At 34.8% G+C, this 18,161-nt stretch overlaps 1 protein-coding gene across 8 annotated transcripts in view; it reads left to right on the forward strand.

Moving 5' to 3' along the window:
• Positions 1–18,161, forward strand: part of CNKSR2 (connector enhancer of kinase suppressor of Ras 2) — a 274,913-nt gene that overhangs the window by 109,568 nt on the left and 147,184 nt on the right. For all 8 annotated transcript variants that reach the window (XM_072744442.1, XM_025997461.2, XM_072744443.1 and 5 more), the window contains exon 5: positions 2,931–2,972. In XM_072744442.1, the coding sequence (XP_072600543.1) occupies positions 2,931–2,972 (42 nt within the window). The remainder of the gene's footprint in view (positions 1–2,930; positions 2,973–18,161) is intronic.

Below are 18,161 nucleotides of genomic sequence, written 5' to 3' on the forward strand. Positions count from 1 at the left end.
ACAACTGTTAATCTATTTGGATGTATTTGGCACATATAAAATTTAGCATCACCTGTGTTAATACATGTCATAAATAATATGTACTTTACTGTTTCCATCAATTGCAGCTATTATTTTTTTAGATTCCTAAATTGCTCTGTCTTTGGCCAGTAAGAATTTCTTCATGTTGACTTCTGAGTCTCGCTGGCATGATTTTTGTAGAGTTTAATAGTCTCTTTCTATATGTGTCACAGTACAATCTAGGCTCATCTTGTACATTTCCTACCCCAGATTTGGAATCCATCTTTTTCCTTGAAGGTCCAGGAAATGGTATTTGAAAATCACTAACTGTGAAGAATTTATTCATTACTCAGTTGAATGTTTATGTCTTTCTCGTGGATGAAAGTAAGAAATATATACAGATGTGTATACATAATACATCAAGAGACCCTAGGTTCTACTTACCTTCTTTTATGTTTCTACTTTGTCTCATGCTAAAATTACTTAGGACACCAAAAATGATAGAATGATCACATGTGATCAGTCTCTTTCTATATGTGTCACAGTACAATCCAGGCTCATCTTGTACATTTCCTACCCCAGATTTGGAATCCATCTTTTTCCTTGAAGGTCCAGGAAATGGTATTTGAAAATCACTAACTGTGAAGAATTTATTCATTACTCAGTTGAATGTTTATGTCTTTCTCGTGGATGAAAGTAAGAAATATATACAGATGTGTATACATAATACATCAAGAGACCCTAGGTTCTACTTACCTTCTTTTATGTTTCTACTTTGTCTCATGCTAAAATTACTTAGGACACCAAAAATGATAGAATGATCACATGTGATAATAGTATCACTAACTGTTTGATTGCTTCATCCTATGAAATTCAATAGTTTCAGCAAAACAGTAACAGACTAACAACACTACTACCAACAAACAATATGATCACTGACAATAGTATAAGATTTTGTTTAACAGTGCTTTTTGTTATTTCACACTAGGGATGTGCAGGTAAAGTGTTATATTTTGAAGAACTTGAAATAGTTATTCTCTGTGTGATTATTGTATCACTAGCAGGATATACATTTAGATCATATTTACCTTCTTCCTTGAGGGGAATCCCTTTGAATTTTGCAAATTTAATCATATTCTCTGATTCTGGGAAGGTAGGTAAATAATCAAACTTGCATTCATTATAAATGCTGAAATAAGTTGTACAGGCAGCTTTGGGAAACTGGGCAACTTTCCAGCTTTTCCCAAATCATCTCTCACCAATGTAATTGTGTTTGGAAATAATTCTGTAAAATTGGACTCTTCCAAATTCAGATGTAAGTACAATGCATTTTCCTAGTATAAATGCTTTATCTATACCTTGTTTCCTCTGTACACATAATTCATACTTAATTTATAGAGACATAGCTATGGCTATATTTATAACAAACTTCTTCTTTGGCACAGAAGTCCTAAAGTATGACAAGACCCAATCCTTAAGTATTTCTATTAGTTTGTGAAATAAATCAGACCTAAATTTAAATTTAGAACTTTTGCCTCTTGTTTGTTTCCCAGAGTTAAGAGTCTCTTACTGAGGGGTGCACTGGATGAAATGAGCATTGGGTTTCATACTGTATGTTGGCAAATCAAACTCCAATGAAAAAATATGCAAAAAAAATAAAACTTTTGCCGCTGATAAAAATATATAATACTTCTGACAAGGTATTGCATTATCAAATGGCATTATCAAAAACTATATTTAGGGACGCCTGGTGGCTCAGTGGTTGAGCATCTTCCTTTGAACCAGGGCGTGATCCCAGAGTTCCGGGATAGAGTCCCACATCAGGCTTCCTGCATGGAGCCTACCTCTCCCTCTGCCTATGTCTCTGCCTCTCATTCTGTGTCTCTCATGAATAAATAAAATCTTTTTTGGAAACATCTATGTTCAACAAGCGTCCTTTTTTTAATTAAATTCAGGGGAAAAAATGAAATGGACTATCATTCCTTAAAATATGTTGTATTTTGAAACATGGTTATTCTTTCAAAATTAGATTGTCAAATAGTAATTAGTTAACTATATATTTTGAAGTAAAGGTAATTAGTTTAAATTTTTAAAATAAAGACATAGAACAATGATAATTCATGGCTCAAATGTATTTATTACTTACTGTATGCCAAATACTGTGCTAAGCTAAGCCATTTATCCATTTTCTGATTTAATCCTCACAACACCCTTTTGGGTTGCTACTAATAACATGCCCATTTTATAAACTTTTTAAGAAAAAAATGAGCCATAGAAACAAAGTTTCTAAGCCAAGATCTCTTTGCTATGTTTTGGCTCATTATAAGTCTAGCAATTGCAGGAAAAAAGACAATGGATTTTTAAAAACAATTTTTTATTATTTCAAGGATCCAATTTTAGGTAAAAACTATGAACTTCAGATTAGTAGTGTATACCAATTTTAAATACATAATATAAAAGATTTAATAGCCTGGATGGTTGAAAATATAAAAGCATTTTTGAGATTAAGATATGACTATTGAAATAAATATTAGTGTTTATTCTAATGTTCTGGTGTATAATAAATTCGTATTTGAAATGTTGGACATATTTTTAAAAATATTTATCACATAAAAATTTAGATAGAAAATGGTTACAATAATTTTTCTAATATTTGATTTTATATATGTTTAATGTATATTCTTTTTCATATGTGTGTAAAATTTAAAAATATAGTTAAGCAAAAATTAGACTATCTCTGTAACTAACCATCAGAGCTAACTACTATGAATATTTTGGCATATAACGTTCCAGATTTTTTTCCTATTCTTATTGCTGTTTTTACTTGAATTGTCAAGACTTTTTCAAATTGTAGTTCATTTCCTAAGAAAGTATTTTAAAAAGAATGTGTGGTTTTTAAAAAACTAATGTATATGTTTCTTTTTTTAAAGGATTGTACTGTGTATGAAACAGAGAATAAAATTCTTCACGTGGTAAGTATGCTTGGATTTATTTTCATCTTCATTAAAAATATTTCTTTAACTAGTAATTAAGTAAAAAGCTATAGTCTATAAAAATGAGCTCTGTTTATCTTATAGAAAAAGTACAAAAGAATATAAAAAGAATAAAAAACAGTTATATTAGTTACAACCATTCTTTTGTATGCTAATAGGAAAATATGATACAATGTGATACAAATTTTAAGATTGTAATATGTAGCAAGGTTGGAATATAATGAACCCAGAGAAAAGGGAACTTTAAATCAGAATTTTTTACTGTTCATTTGTGACAAAAAGAGAGAAAAGTATTTGGTTGTATAGTGGGATAAACAACCTATCATCATTTGGATGAAATACTTAATAAAATAATTAATCTGCCTTTGATCAGATTCTGTACTCACCAAACAACCTTCCAAATTTTAATTTGGCAATATTTGTTTAATCAGTTAATAACTTTGAAGATATTTTATTATGAGAAATGGAATGTCAGTACATTATACTTTAGAGAAAGTTATTCCTTTCTTGTTAATGAACAATTTGCTGCTTTTCGTAAATCCGTAACTTGGTGTTCAAGTTATGTCCTCAGAGGTGAAGACCTCTGTTAGAAATGAGTGACAACATAAATACCATTGAAGAAGTTTAGAAATGAATGCAATATATTACTTTGGCAATTTCACATTCCAGCTAGTGAGAATTAAAGATGCTGTCTGATGATGATTGAGACTGTGGATGGCATTAACCAATCAGTTTAGCTTAGAAAGCACTTGTATTTTCTTTTTTTTAGAGTTATTTTATTTTTATTAACATTTTTGAAGTTTTTATTTAAATTCCAGTTAGATAACATATAGTGTAATATTACTTTCAGTTGTACAATATAGTTATTCCACACTTCCATACAATATCCAGTGCTCATCACGACAAGTGCACTCCTTCATCTCCCTCACCTATTTTATCCATCCCCCAACCCACCTCCCCTCCAGGAACCATCAGATTGTTCTGTGTAGTTAAGAGTCTGTTTTTTGGTTTGCCTCTCTTTTTTCCCCTCCTTTGCCTGTTAGTTCAGTTTCTTAAATTCCACATACAAGTGAAATCATGTGATATTTGTCTATTTCCACTTCTCCATTCCTGGCTTTTTAATGGGCTAGTCTGCAGTAGAAGGTTATATACTTGCATGTTACTTTTCTCAAAGTAAGATTCTTTTTAAAAACTAATAAAATTTTATAGTATATCACTTGGTATATGATACTAGAATTCTTTCTTTAAAACAAAATATTCAAAAAAGTCTCTGTCCAGATTTCCTGTTGTGTGGAGGAAATCATGTTAAGTCTAAACCATCTGAACCCTAATTCTAACTTTGTTATCTACATGACCTTAGTCAAGTGCTTTAACTTTCTTTAAGATTCTTTTGAAGTAAATTTTAACAATTAAAAATATTTATTCCTGTAATTGACACATAACATTATATTAGTTTCAGGCATATAACATAATGATTTGATATTTGTAGGAGACTTTGCTCTTATTATGTAAAATGAGAATATTAATATCTTCTAAGTACAATTGTTTATAATCACATGACCTTCTTTCCAGTATTTGTGTTTTTATTTCCCCTTTTTTATGTACACCAGAAAATAAAAAGCCTGAATTTTGATATAACTTGTTTAGAATCAAATTGTGACTGATTTTGAGTGTTCTTCTTGTTTCTATGGTAGTTGAGTCAGAGTACTCATACAAATGTGTAGCTTGAGATTTGCACTAGAACATCAACTGTCATAGCCCAGACTCAATTCCTATACCTTTATTTTGTCTAGAGGGTAGTGGAGGCTAATTATGAAGAGAAAAAAGAACTTAATCATGAAAACCTGCTATTTCCTAGGAGTTCCATAGGCAATTATAAGCATCAGAGTACTCTTCAACAGCTGGACAAACTGAGATAGCTTAGAAAAGTTGTGAGGTGTGTCTTTTCTTGAAATAGATCTTTATTTAAGGATGAGTAAAGAAAAAGAATGGGAAAGAGAAGTATCCTCTCGTATATCAGAAGAAAATTCTTCCTCATGTAGTAAGTCTATTTAGAACATCTATTTAATGATCTCAATAAAATCGAAAGAATATTGTTTGCATTAAAATAGAATACCATACTCTAAAGAAGGCAAAGCCACTACAAAATGAGCACAAAATGAACTAAAAAAACAATCTTTAAAACTAAGAACACGGAAATAGAAATTGAACCATGCTGAAAGCAGTAAAAGCATGGTTATTGCAGAAAATTGAAACAATGAGAAATAAACTTTATTGACACTCAGATTTTTAGTAAACTAATAAAAAGTCAAAAAATGAGAGAAGATAATGGCTATAGAGAATAGGTTTTGATTACTCCACCTTCAACTAATTATTAATTTCTAAGGAAGAAAACAATAGTAAACAATGAAGGATATAATAGAAAATTTAGGAGTAAAAATTGGTAAAATTGAATTTCTCAACCAAGTCAAAGAGTGAATTGGAAAGATAACAGTTTCAAGGTATTTTCTGGTAATATTTTACAGTTTTATGGCTAGAAGCAACTACATTCATTTAACCAGTGGGAAGAGACACATGAAAGGTTTTGACTTCAAAGAAACAAAAATTATATTGTATTGAGATGTGTACTGTGAAACCATAAGTGCCAGAAAACAATGAAACAAAAGACCTAAATCTTTTAAGAAAAGTAGTGCCCCAAAATATTTATATCAAAATTATCATTCATGTGTGAAAGCAACAAAAAGATATTTTTAGATCAACAAGATCACTAAAGTACCTTTTTGAAAAATGTATTTGAGTAAGTTTAACAAATAAATTAAGCAAAAGTTTCCAATTCTAGAATAGGAAACTTGTGGTAGCAAAGAGCTAGAGTGAAAAACAAGACCAGATGCCATTCATGCTGTTATAACAAAAATACCCTAGATTATGGGGCCTAACCAACAAACATTTCACATACTTCTGGAAGCTGGCAGTCCAAGATTCGGTGGCTACAGATTCTGTGTCTAGTGAGGGCCTGTTCCCTGGTTAATAGAGGGTCTTTACAGGTGAGAGAGTTGAGGGAAACCTCTGGAATCTCTTTTATAAGGACACTAATCAAATCCAATTAAAAGGGCTCTGCTCTTATGACCTAGTCACCTCTCGATGACTCCACTCCCAAAAAACATCACTTAGGGGATTAGGTTTCAACATAAGAATTTAGAAGGAGGCACAGACATTGAGTCTATAATAGATAGTGAGGAATAAAAAAATGTATGCATGCTGTTTTTAAATGAAGGTTATTGGGACTCCTGGGTGGCTCAGCGGTTTAGCACCACCTTCAGCCCAGGGCGTGATCCTGGAGTCCTGGGATCCAGTCCTGTGTCGGGCTCCCTGCATGGAGCCTGCTTCTCCCTCTGCTTATGTCTCTGCTGCTCTCTCTGTGTCTCTCATGAATAAATAAAATAAAATCTTTTAAAAGATTTTTTAAAATAAAAAATAAAAAAATAAATGAAGGTTATTAAGTAAATCAAATAAGGGGAGGTGGTGGAGGATAGGGTAACTGGGTGACAGGCACTAAGGAGGGCACTTGATAGGATGAGCACTTGGTGTTATATGTTAGCAAATTGAATTTAAATTAAAAAATTAAATAAATGAAATAGATAAGTATCATTAGATAAATCAGAAAGGTAATACAAATATCACTGGATTTATATATTTCTTAAAGAGGTAAGTTCTGCATCCCCAACTTAAATCACAAAGACTACCATTACTTCCCAGTGGCTATTTTCCCCAGAAAACAAGGAATCCCTCTGACATAGTAATGAAGTACAAATTTTCACATATTAATTCATGAACACAAATACATACACATACAAAAACACACATTAAAAATGTTCAAATCCTGATGAGAATCGAATGAAATTATAATGGACATACCTTACTGTTATGCATGTACATTCTTTTTTTTTTTGCATGTACATTCTTTAAACCTTTTTAAGTTTTAGGCAATTTTAAGGCTCAGAAACATTAATACTGGTATTATGTAGTATTTATAGTATGTCTCAGGCACAATTTCAAAAAGTGCTGTATATAATCTAATCATTTGTACTCATAACAACCTTATGAGATAGATTTTATTACTATCCTCTCCATTTTACAGATGAGGAAACAAAGCACAGGAAGGTTAGTTGACTTTCTTGAAGTGACACAGTTGGAAAGGATTAAAGACAGGATTTAACTTGGGCAGTCTGGCTCCAGAGTCTATATTCCTAAACTATCATGAGAATCTGGTCTAAAAAATTATACAACACAATAAGATTTTCTGTAGCAAGAATTTAGAGTAGCATAATGTATAACAGCGAAAAATATGATAGAATAGGGTAATGTGTCAGTAAATTATGGTACAATTATGAGATAAAATATTTATTATTCATAGTCACTATTTGAAATTATATTTGAATGTATAATTTATGAATAAATTATATTTATGAATATACCTAAAATATTTATGTTCCAGTGTTCAAAAAAAGATTCTAAATAATAATGTTAAGTAAAAACCAGATTAAAAGCATGATATATACAAGTCATCATTGTTGAAAATTTTAAAAGAAAATATTCTGTTAATATTTATTGTGTTTACTTAATAAGATAATAGCTGATTTTTTAAAAAAATTTTTAAATATCTTCCCAATTTTCTTCAATTAGTTTGCATTGCTTTTTAAAAATTTTTGTTTATTTTTTAAAGATTTTATTTATTTATTCATGAGAGACACAGAGTGAGTCAGAGACATAGGCAGAAGGAGAGGCAGGCTCCCTGCAGGGAGCATGATGCAGGACTCAATCCTAGGACCCTGGGATCATGTCCTGAGCCAAAGGCAGACACTCAACCACTGAGCCACCCCAGTGCCCTACATTGCTTTTTTAAAAATTAAGGATTTTATTTATTTGACAGAGAATGAGAGAGAGCACAAGCAGGGGAGGGAGAGGGAGAGAGGGAGAAGCAGACCCCCTGCTGAGCAGGGAGCCTGATGCAGCTCTATCTCAGGACCCTGAGATCATGACCAAAGTCAAATCCAGACACTTAACCAACTGAGCCACCAGGGTGCCCTTGCATTGCTTTTATAATAAAAATTACAGAAGTATGTATTCTATTAGATTCATAATCTTGATGGCTTTCAGTGGATAATTTTATGGTACACACATTAGATTTCCTGTTGCTCACAGTTCTTTAAGATGGGAGTTTTTTATGCTTAAAATTCAAAAGTAGGAGACTCAGAAGACCAAAAAGCTGGATGGAAAAGAGGGCTGGTTGGTTGATTGTTGTGGTAGACAGAGATGTCTGGGAATCTGAAATGTGAGAATGAACAAAAGGAAACTGGATAACTTGGGTTTCCTTGGAGTTTGTCATTAAGTATAATGGAACTGACAGCAAAGTGCAGTCGTAAAGGGCAAAAAGGAAATGCAGATGATGAGTCCACTATACATCTGAGTGATTATTGGCTTATGATAAGCAGGAAGGTATTTCCTCTCTCTTGATCTGATATTTCCCTCTCAGTTAGGCTTTGGCCCTGATGACACCTTCCCTGATATGTTGGAGCCCATCTGTTTTTGCTCTGCACAGATGCTGGTTTTATAAACAGTAAATCAGGTACAGGAAATCTGGAGTTTTCTTGGGTTCCATATCCTACTTTTTTTCCCCATCTTTCACTAAGTCTTTGAATCTGGAGAGAGAAGCACTCCTGACAAGCCATTTGAGACCTTGTGCTTTGGCAAACTTAAACTGTGCTTATCACAGCCCTGCTGCTCTCGTTGGTGGGCCTGGAACACTTGTCAGCTTTGGTGAACTCCTGGAAATCTCAGGTCAGACGTGATGACGAAAGTCACATTGTTTAAATCTGATTGTACTGAGCTCAAATATACAGCTTTTACACTGACCAACAGTGTGGTCTTATATATGGCACTTGCTTTGTACTAGCATTTTATCCTCATTGCTTTCATAAAAATAACGAAAAGAATAAATACAATGAATGCCTATTTTATTATGTTAGTATTAAGATTATCTTTTTGTTATATAGTACTTTACAGTTTATAGGAAGGACATTCTCATAAATGCTCTTTTCTCTCTTTTCTCTTTTTCCTCCAAGCTATTCTTTTTCTTTACTAATTTAGGTTTGATCATGAATTAGGCTTATTTTGGCATGTTGACTACTTGTTTTATTTCATAAATATTCATGTAATTTTTTTCCTATCTTTAAATGTATGTGTTCTTTACTCCTAAACTCCATCTGGGCTGAGAGTATTGTGCCTTCTCTGGTATCTAGACCAGAAATGGCTAAAACTACACAGAACCAACAGATCTAAGGGAAGAGCCTCGAGGAGAAAATAAAGAGCTTATTTGAGACTGCCCCACCATCTACATTCTATTATTTATGTAAGCATAGCTTTCTTCTGATTACCCTAAAGCTTGAGGATATAAGTAGTAGGACAGCAGCATCCCATAATAAAATAAAAATGATATTGCTATTTTATCTTTAAAGATTTCTTTAAAATAGTGGCACTCTAATGACATCATAAAAATAATTTTACATTGGTCTTCAAAAGGTCCCTAATGCTTTGAAAAGGAAACTTTGGCAATTATAGCCAGACTCTCTCTTAAAGCTGTGGTTTGGAGCTGTTGCAAGTGGAGATTTTTCTTTTAAATGTATGGTTGAGGGATCCCTGGGTGGCGCAGCGGTTTGGCGCCTGCCTTTGGCCCAGGGCGCGATCCTGGAGACCCGGGATCGAATCCCACATCAGGCTCCCGGTGCATGGAGCCTGCTTCTCCCTCCGCCTGTGTCTCTGCCTCTCTCTCTCTCTGTGACTATCATAAATAAATAAATTAAATTTAAAAAAAAAATGTATGGTTGATATTTTAGTTGTAACTGTAGCATTCAGACATGCAGATTATGGGCTATCTCACTAAAACAGGAATTCTAATACTGAATTTTATAGGTGAAAAGCATTAATAAGAGGCTTCTTTGTTTTCACAGTTAATGTGACCCTTCTGTATTGGCCTCCTTCACTGTCTTTGTGCTCAGCCTGAAGAAGCATGCTAACACTATTACTGAAATAGGCATTGATTTCTTGAGTGTTGTATTAGACTATCTTCAGGTTTTGACATTTTGATGGTTAATTGCCTTATAAATTATTTTAACTGTAACTTAACTTCTCCACAATCAATGTCTTATGGAGGAACTAAGAAATCAGAATATAATGGAGGTAAAAAATGTTTGTCTTTTCTAGGACAAAAAGAAAGTGTGTGTATATACTAAAGTGAATGTGGCCATACATAATGAATTATGATAATCTCTTTTTATTTTTTAATATTTTATTTTTTTATTCATTAGAGACACACACACAGAGACAGGCAGAGACACAGGCAGAGGGAGAAGCAGGCTCCACACTGGGAGCCCGATGTGGGACTCAATCCAGGGACTCCAGGATCAGACCCTGGGCTAAAGGCAGGCGCTAAACCACTGAGCCACCCAGGCATCCCAAGATAATCTCTTTTTAATGTGTTTTATTATGATTTGGATAGACATTATGTACATCAGTACGTTTATATGGATATTCTTACTAACATTACATTTGCTGATCACATTATGCATTATAAAATGCTTACACAGACTAACTCTGACTGTGCAGTCCTCGTTCTCAAAGAATATTTGTTTTTGTTGGGGAGTCAAGTGAGGCAGAGTAATGTAGTAGAAAGAGTACCAATTTGAGAGTTAAAGAGATTTGGTGTCCTGACCTCATTCTGGCACTTGCTAGCTGTGAACAAACTAAATTAGCCTTTCTGATTAAGTTGGAGGATTGGAGTATCTGTGTTTTTCTAAGGTCTAAATGCCATAATTCTTTGGTGATAACTCACAAAATCAGTAAAAAACAGTATGGTCACATGAAGTGATAAATTGAAGGGCCATCTTCATCTGAGACCATTCTTTTTTTTAATAATAAATTTATTTTTTATTGGTGTTCAATTTGCCAACATACAGAATAACACCCAGTGCTCATCCCGTCAAGTGCCGCCCTCAGTGCCCGTCACCCATTCACCCCCACCCCCCGCCCTCCTCCCCTTCCACCACCCCTAGTTCATTTCCCAGAGTTAGGAGTCTTCATGTTCTGTCTCCCTTTCTGATATTTCCTACCCATTTCTTCTCCCTTCCCTTCTATTCCCTTTCACTATTATTTATATTCCCCAAATGAATGAGACCATATAATGTTTGTCCTTCTCCGATTGACTTATTTCACTCAGCATAATACCCTCCAGTTTCATCCACGTTGAAGCAAATGGTGGGTATTTGTCGTTTCTAATGGCTGAGGAATATTCCATTGTATACATAGACCACAGCTTCTTTATCCATTCATCTTTCGATGGACACCGAGGCTCCTTCCACAGTTTGGCTATTGTGGACATTGCTGCTAGAAACATCGGGGTGCAGGTGTCCCAGCGTTTCATTGCACCTGTATCTTTGGGGTAAATCCCCAGTAGTGCAATTGCTGAGTCATAGGGCAGGTCTATTTTTAACTCTTTGAGGAACCTCCACACAGTTTTCCAGAGTGGCTGCACCAGTTCACATTCCCACCAACAGTGCAAGAGGGTTCCCTTTTCTCCACATCCTCTCCAACATTTGTGGTTTCCTGCCTTGTTAATTTTCCCCATTCTCACTGGTGTGAGGTGGTATCTCATTGTGGTTTTGATTTGTATTTCCCTGATGGCAAGTGATGCGAAGCATTTTCTCATGTGCGTGTTGGTCATGTCTATGTCCTCCTCTGTGAGATTTCTGTTTATGTCTTTTGCCCATTTCATGATTGGATTGTTTGTTTCTTTGGTGTTGAGTTTAATAAGTTCTTTATAGATCTTGGATACTAGCCCTTTATCTGATAGGTCATTTGCAAATATCTTCTCCCATTCTGTAGGTTGTCTTTTAGTTTCTTATCTTAATGAAGTCCCAATAGTTCATCTTTGCTTTTGTTTCTTTTGCCTTCGTGGATGTATCTTGCAAGAAGTTACTGTGGCCGAGTTCAAAACGGTTTTGCCTGTGTTCTTCTCTAGGATTTTGATGGAATCTTGTCTCACATTTAGATCTTTCATCCATTTTGAGTTTATCTTTGTGTATGGTGAAAGAGAGTGGTCTAGTTTCATTCTTCTGCATGTGGATGTCCAATTTTCCCAGCACCATTTATTGAAGAGACTGTCTTTATTCCAGGGGATAGTCTTTCCTTCTTTATCGAATATTAGTTGACCATAAAGTTGAGGGTCCACTTCTGGATTCTCTATTCTGTTCCATTGATCTGTGTGTCTGTTTTTGTGCCAGTACCACTCTGTCTTGATGACCACAGCTTTGTAGTACAACCTGAAATCTGGCATTGTGATGCCCCCAGCTGTGGTTTTCTTTTTTAAAATTCCCCTGGCTATTCGGGGTCTTTTCTGATTCCACACAGATCTTAAAATAATTTGTTCTAACTCTCTGAAGAAAGCCCATGGTATTTTGATAGGGATTGCATTAAACGTGTAAATTGCCCTGGGTAACATTGACATTTTCACAATATTAATTCTGCCAATCCATGAGCATGGAATGTTTTTCCATCTCTTTGTGTCTTCCTCAATTTCTTTCAGAAGTGTTCTATAGTTTTTAGGGTATAGATCCTTTACCTCTTTGGTTAGGTTTATTCCTAAGTATCTTATGGTTTTGGGTGCAATTGTAAATGGGATTGAGTCCTTAATTTCTCCTTCTTCAGTCTCATTGTTAGTGTATAGAAATGCCACTGACTTCTGGGCATTGATTTTGTATCCTGCCACACTGCCATGAGACCATTCTGTATATGATCAAAGACAGTATGGATTTTTTTTTTTGGACACTGGATTTTTTTAACTATAGTTGCAGTCACTGTAAATTTCTTCATCAAGGTAATAGAATCAGTCTGGACAGAAATCAAACTGTAACTTAAACAACAAGTTTAATCTAAATAATTATTAAACAGGGGTGCCTGGGTGGCTCAGTTGGTTAAGCATCCAACTATTGATTTTAGTTCAGGTCATAGTCTCAGGGTCGTGGGATCAAACTTCCTGTCAGGCTCCCCACTCAGCCTAGAGTCTGTTACTTTCCCTCTGATCTCTCTCTCAAATAAATAAATAAAATATTTTTAGATAGATAGATAGATAGATAGATAATTAAACTATGATAGAAGGGTACCTATACAGATGTAAAGAAAACGTAAAGTGTTCCCTAGGACAGGGTGAAGGAGGAGTATATTCAAGGAAGAACAACTAATAGGCAGACACCCTCCCACCAACCAAGGATTTCAGGCTGAAGGTCAGAACTCATTGGAACCAGAGGGTTGCATCTTCACTGGGTTGCCTAAGTCAGAGCTGGTCCACTGTTCCCAGGCAAATAGGAAACAATCTTCCAGGATATAAGCAAGTGATGCTGGTGGGAGGGCTCACAGAGGGTGGGGTGGTACTGTGGGTATGAGGCTGAGAGGACCCCATGATGGTGATCCCTGAGCCCAGGCCGAGGCTTCAAGGTTACTGAGGGACTGCAGGGTCTGGGCACCACAGGATGTTCTCACACACATCCATCACTGATGGACCATGCAGTAGGAACAAGACAAAACAAAATGCAACACTAGGGAACGTGAAAGAGAAGCCTCCTTCCCCCTGTAATGTTTGTTTAGCGCCCTCTACTGATAAGATCTTAACAGTGTGCTTTCTGTAAAGCAGACATGCCAGAAGAGTCCTGACCATATCACAGAGCAAGCATTGAAGGGTGAATTTAGAGCTGAGAGCCAGTAAATCCATAATTGGCACAATGCAATCAGCTCTTTCCTCCCAAAAAACCACAATGGCAATTTTTAATTTCTCAACTATAAATGAAGACATTGCTCCCTGGTCTCAGCTATTTGTTCCCTTTCTGCCCGTAAACTATATATATAGTGCCTGGATTTTCATGAAGTTTGTCTAATCATAATGAACTTCTTCAGTCTTGCTATTCAAGTCTAAAGGAAAATGGCATCCTCTTCCTAATAACCTACATCTTAGTTGAGCCACTGGTATGGCCAGACCCTTGTTAATTTTGAGCCTCGAAAGTAGTACGACCCCTAATGAATGTTCTCTCAACTACCTGGGGACCCACTGCAAGTCGGCCTACCTCTATTTCTTGCCCTTGAGAGAACAGACAAATAGAATGGAGATTTTCCCAGATCAAATTCTGGTTTCCAGATGACTGTTTCCCTATCAGAAACCAGAGGAGAGTGGAGCCTCCTGTCTCAACTTTAATTCAGACCAGGATGTCTCAGGAATGCCATTGGAAGTAAGTTGGAAGTATCATGGGTCCACTTCTTGTTCATCAGACCAGGTATACACATTTGGGACTGATGTTCTCTCACTATTTGGTACTGACCTCATCATTTGCAGATGATGGTTATTTTAAAGTGTTATCGCCTCCTCTCCATTATCAGGAACACAAGGACAGCATGCTTAATGTCAGTGATAATAAGCACAAAGCCAAACTGATCACCTGCAACACTCCCGGTTGTGAAATGCTTGAACATAATAGTTCGCATTTGAATCATTAGAAGATACTTAGTGATTGTTGAGTGGATGAATGGCTTTATAAAATGGTGGTGATGGTTTCTTTTCATTTTGTTAGTTGTTAGTTGTGTTTTTTTCTCCACCATCAGAATTTGAAACCTAAAGGAATTGCAGAGTTTTCTAGGTCTTGTTGGAACAAATTTCATGTAACTTTCATTTATTTGTTCCTTACAGTTGCACTCTGAAGCTATTTGAAACTCTTAATCTTTACTGTATACAAATAGAATTTTTAATTTAGGTTAAAATTGAAATTTTATTCTATTGTATTAGGTTTAAGTTTAAAAAACTGTCTCCCGGGGATCCCTGGGTGGCTCAGCGGTTTAGCGCCTGCCTTCAGCCCGGGGCGTGATCCTGGAGTCCCGGGATCGAGTCCCACATCAAGCTCCCTGCATGGGGCCTGCTTCTCCCTCTGCCTGTGTCTCTGCCTCTCTCTCTCTCTCTGTGCGTCTGTCATGAATAAATAAATAAAATCTTTTAAAAAAAGTCTCCCCTTCAATTCTCTTTATTCAATATGAGCAAGAAATTCTTCCTGTGTTGGAGAATGTTTATGTGGAATAATAGTTTTGAATACCAATCTAAATTCTGTTTGTGGATTTTATTTTCAAAGTTACCTATGATTGTTCACTCCTTGCATCTTGTTAGGGAACCATCATAACTAGAAGTACAAAATTATGGGATGCCTGAGTGGTTCAGCTGGTTAAGCATCTGCCTTCAGCTCAGGACATGATCCCAGGGTCCTAGCATTGAGCCCCACATTAGCTCATTGAGCTCCCACTGAGCCGGGAGCCTGCTTCTCTCTCTCTCCCTCTGCCACTCCCCCTGCTTATGTTCTCTTTCTTTCTCTCTCTCTCTCTCACACATAAATAAAATATTTTTTAAAAAGTACAAAATTGTTAGCTCAACAGAGATCTGTTAAGTACTAAGATACTAAGAATACTATATTTCTGAATGAGGCTTTTACCATTTAGAGTTCTCACTAATATTAAAATAAATGTGTACTGTTTTATAAAACAAAACCTGTCTTGTTCAAAAATACAATGCAAATGCTGCCCTAAATTGGCATAGAATTGCATGATTTATAATACTGAATTATACTAATATACAAACCAAATTAAAAAATTAAAACATGCTTTGTCCTCTAGACTATTTTAATTGAAATATTATTTATATTAATAACTTTTAAAGTGTATATAATATCAAAATAAAACTTTTGTTACTATTTCCATTTTATTGATAAGAAAACCTGAATCATTTAAGCTGTTCTTAAATTGTACCTTTCATATTATTGTTGCCTTCTTTTTTTTTTTTTTTTTTTAAATTTTTTTATGATAGTCACAGAGAGAGAGAGAGAGGCAGAGACACAGGCAGAGGGAGAAGCAGGCTCCATGCACCAGGAGCCTGATGTGGGATTCGATCCCGGGTCTCCAGGATTGCGCCCTGGGCCAAAGGCAGGCGCCAAACCGCTGCGCCACCCAGGGATCCCCTTATTGTTGCCTTCTTAAAATGTTTATACATCCGTTTGTTGTTTCTCCATTTTATCTTGGCTTTTATATTCTTGTCCCTTGTATATATGTATATACCCAAAACAAAACAAGTGTCCTTTTGTAAAATTTTTTTTTTTGTAAAATCTTTTGTTAAGCTTATGAGCCTGAAGTTCTTTCATATGTCAAATGAATTTCTAATTTTCTAATCTAAAGATAGTTCCATTCATTTCCTCCAGAACACTCAGAATAACTGACCCAGTACTTCACTTATTTGGAAAAACATAAATAAAAATATTTTCAGTAGCTCATTCATGTCTAAGTATGCTCCGATGCTAGCCCACATAGGAAAAACTTCTTTCCTATCCCTTAGCCTTTCACTATTGTTTGTACCTAGAGTACTTTCAGTGTTTCCTTTTTAAAATACAATAGCTGAAACTTCACATATTAATTTTAAAAGTATTTAATAAAGTCAGCAATAATGAAATAATGCTGTTACTACTAGTTAATATATTAGCGAAAGGTTGCTGTTTCTCAAATCTCCACAGTGACTAAAATGTTGCTTTTACAACTGTTTTAAAACCATTTTGTACTAAACGTGCTGTGCCCAGATTTTTTTTTTTTCCCTTTAGAACTTTAGTTTTGGGTGAACCAGCCATACACATATGTGCAAATATATATAAAATATAGTATGTATATAGAACATAATATGAAAACTTTCCATTTCATTCTGAAATATGTAATATTATATTAACTCATGACTGAAATTAGCATGAACAACTGTAGAGAAAAAAAGTCACAGTACCACTAATTCTAGCCCAGTACCCTTTTTTGTTTTAAAAGGTTCTTGAGTCAGAGTTAGCATTGTTCGTCAACTGCTATTTAGTCACTATTTTTTTTGTCACCATCTTGGGTAGCTTATAACAGAATCCAAGGATCAATTATAATACTCATTGCCATTGCCATTTTATGTTTCCTTTAGCTTTATTAAAGGTGTATTATTTACTGGGCTTTGATTCTAGGTTCAAATTTTTCTTTCTGTTTTTAGAATTTAAATTTTTTTGGCATGAATATTGCAAAAATAGCAGAAAAATACCCTTAGTACAAGTGATTACCAGGTCATCTTCTAGCTAGAATAGAGTTGTTCTTTTGCTGCTAAAATAACTTTAAGTTTTCCCAGAGAGCTGTGCCTTTCAGTCTCAAATCTACTACTCCTTATCTAAACTGCATTCTAAATTGCAAGAATGCTTCAGGATTGCCTTGTATTTCATTACACTACATAATTTAAGTGTGCTATATAACATCCATTTAATACATACTTAGGTTTTAAGCAATACAAAGTGAATTTGATCAAAAACAAGTTGAAACTTAAGGACTGAAATAAGAGATTGTAAGCATAAAGATGAAGAATTCAAGTCCTTCTGCCAAGGCAATGACTTTGATCTGTTTATTTAGCCTTGCTTTCTCTTCTGCTATGCTGGCTATAATAATATCTACTTCAGGAAATTGTTATAAGGATAAATGAGATAATGAATATGAAGTATAACTGGCCCTTTAACAATGCACCAAACTGCTACACAGTTGAAAACCTGTGAATAAACTTTTGACTCCCAACAAAACCTTTAACTATTAAATAGCCTACTGTTGACCAGAAGCCTTACCTATGAGATAAATTGGTGATCAACTTATAGTTTGTATGTCATATAGTATATATAGTGTAGTCTTACAATAAAGTAAGTTACAGAAAAGAAAATGTTATTAAGGAAATACTAAGGAAAATACATTTACAGTACTGTACTCTAAAGATTCTGCACATAAGTGGACCCACACAGTTCAAACCCATGTTGCTCAAAGGTCAACTATTTCACATTGTGCCAGACATGTGGTAGGTACTCTGTAATATTGATGTTCACTTATAATGACAAAATAGAGGATATATTTTCTTACCATCTTATAGTTAATTTTCTTTTTCTAGAATATACTATGAAGTAGTATAATACCCAGTAGATAATCATGTGCTTTAAAATGATAACAACATAATATCACATGATTTTACTGAATGTGCAAATTTACTTT

Source organism: Vulpes vulpes, chromosome X (genome assembly GCF_048418805.1).
Source record: "Vulpes vulpes isolate BD-2025 chromosome X, VulVul3, whole genome shotgun sequence".
In the NCBI taxonomy this organism is placed as follows: domain Eukaryota; kingdom Metazoa; phylum Chordata; class Mammalia; order Carnivora; family Canidae; genus Vulpes; species Vulpes vulpes.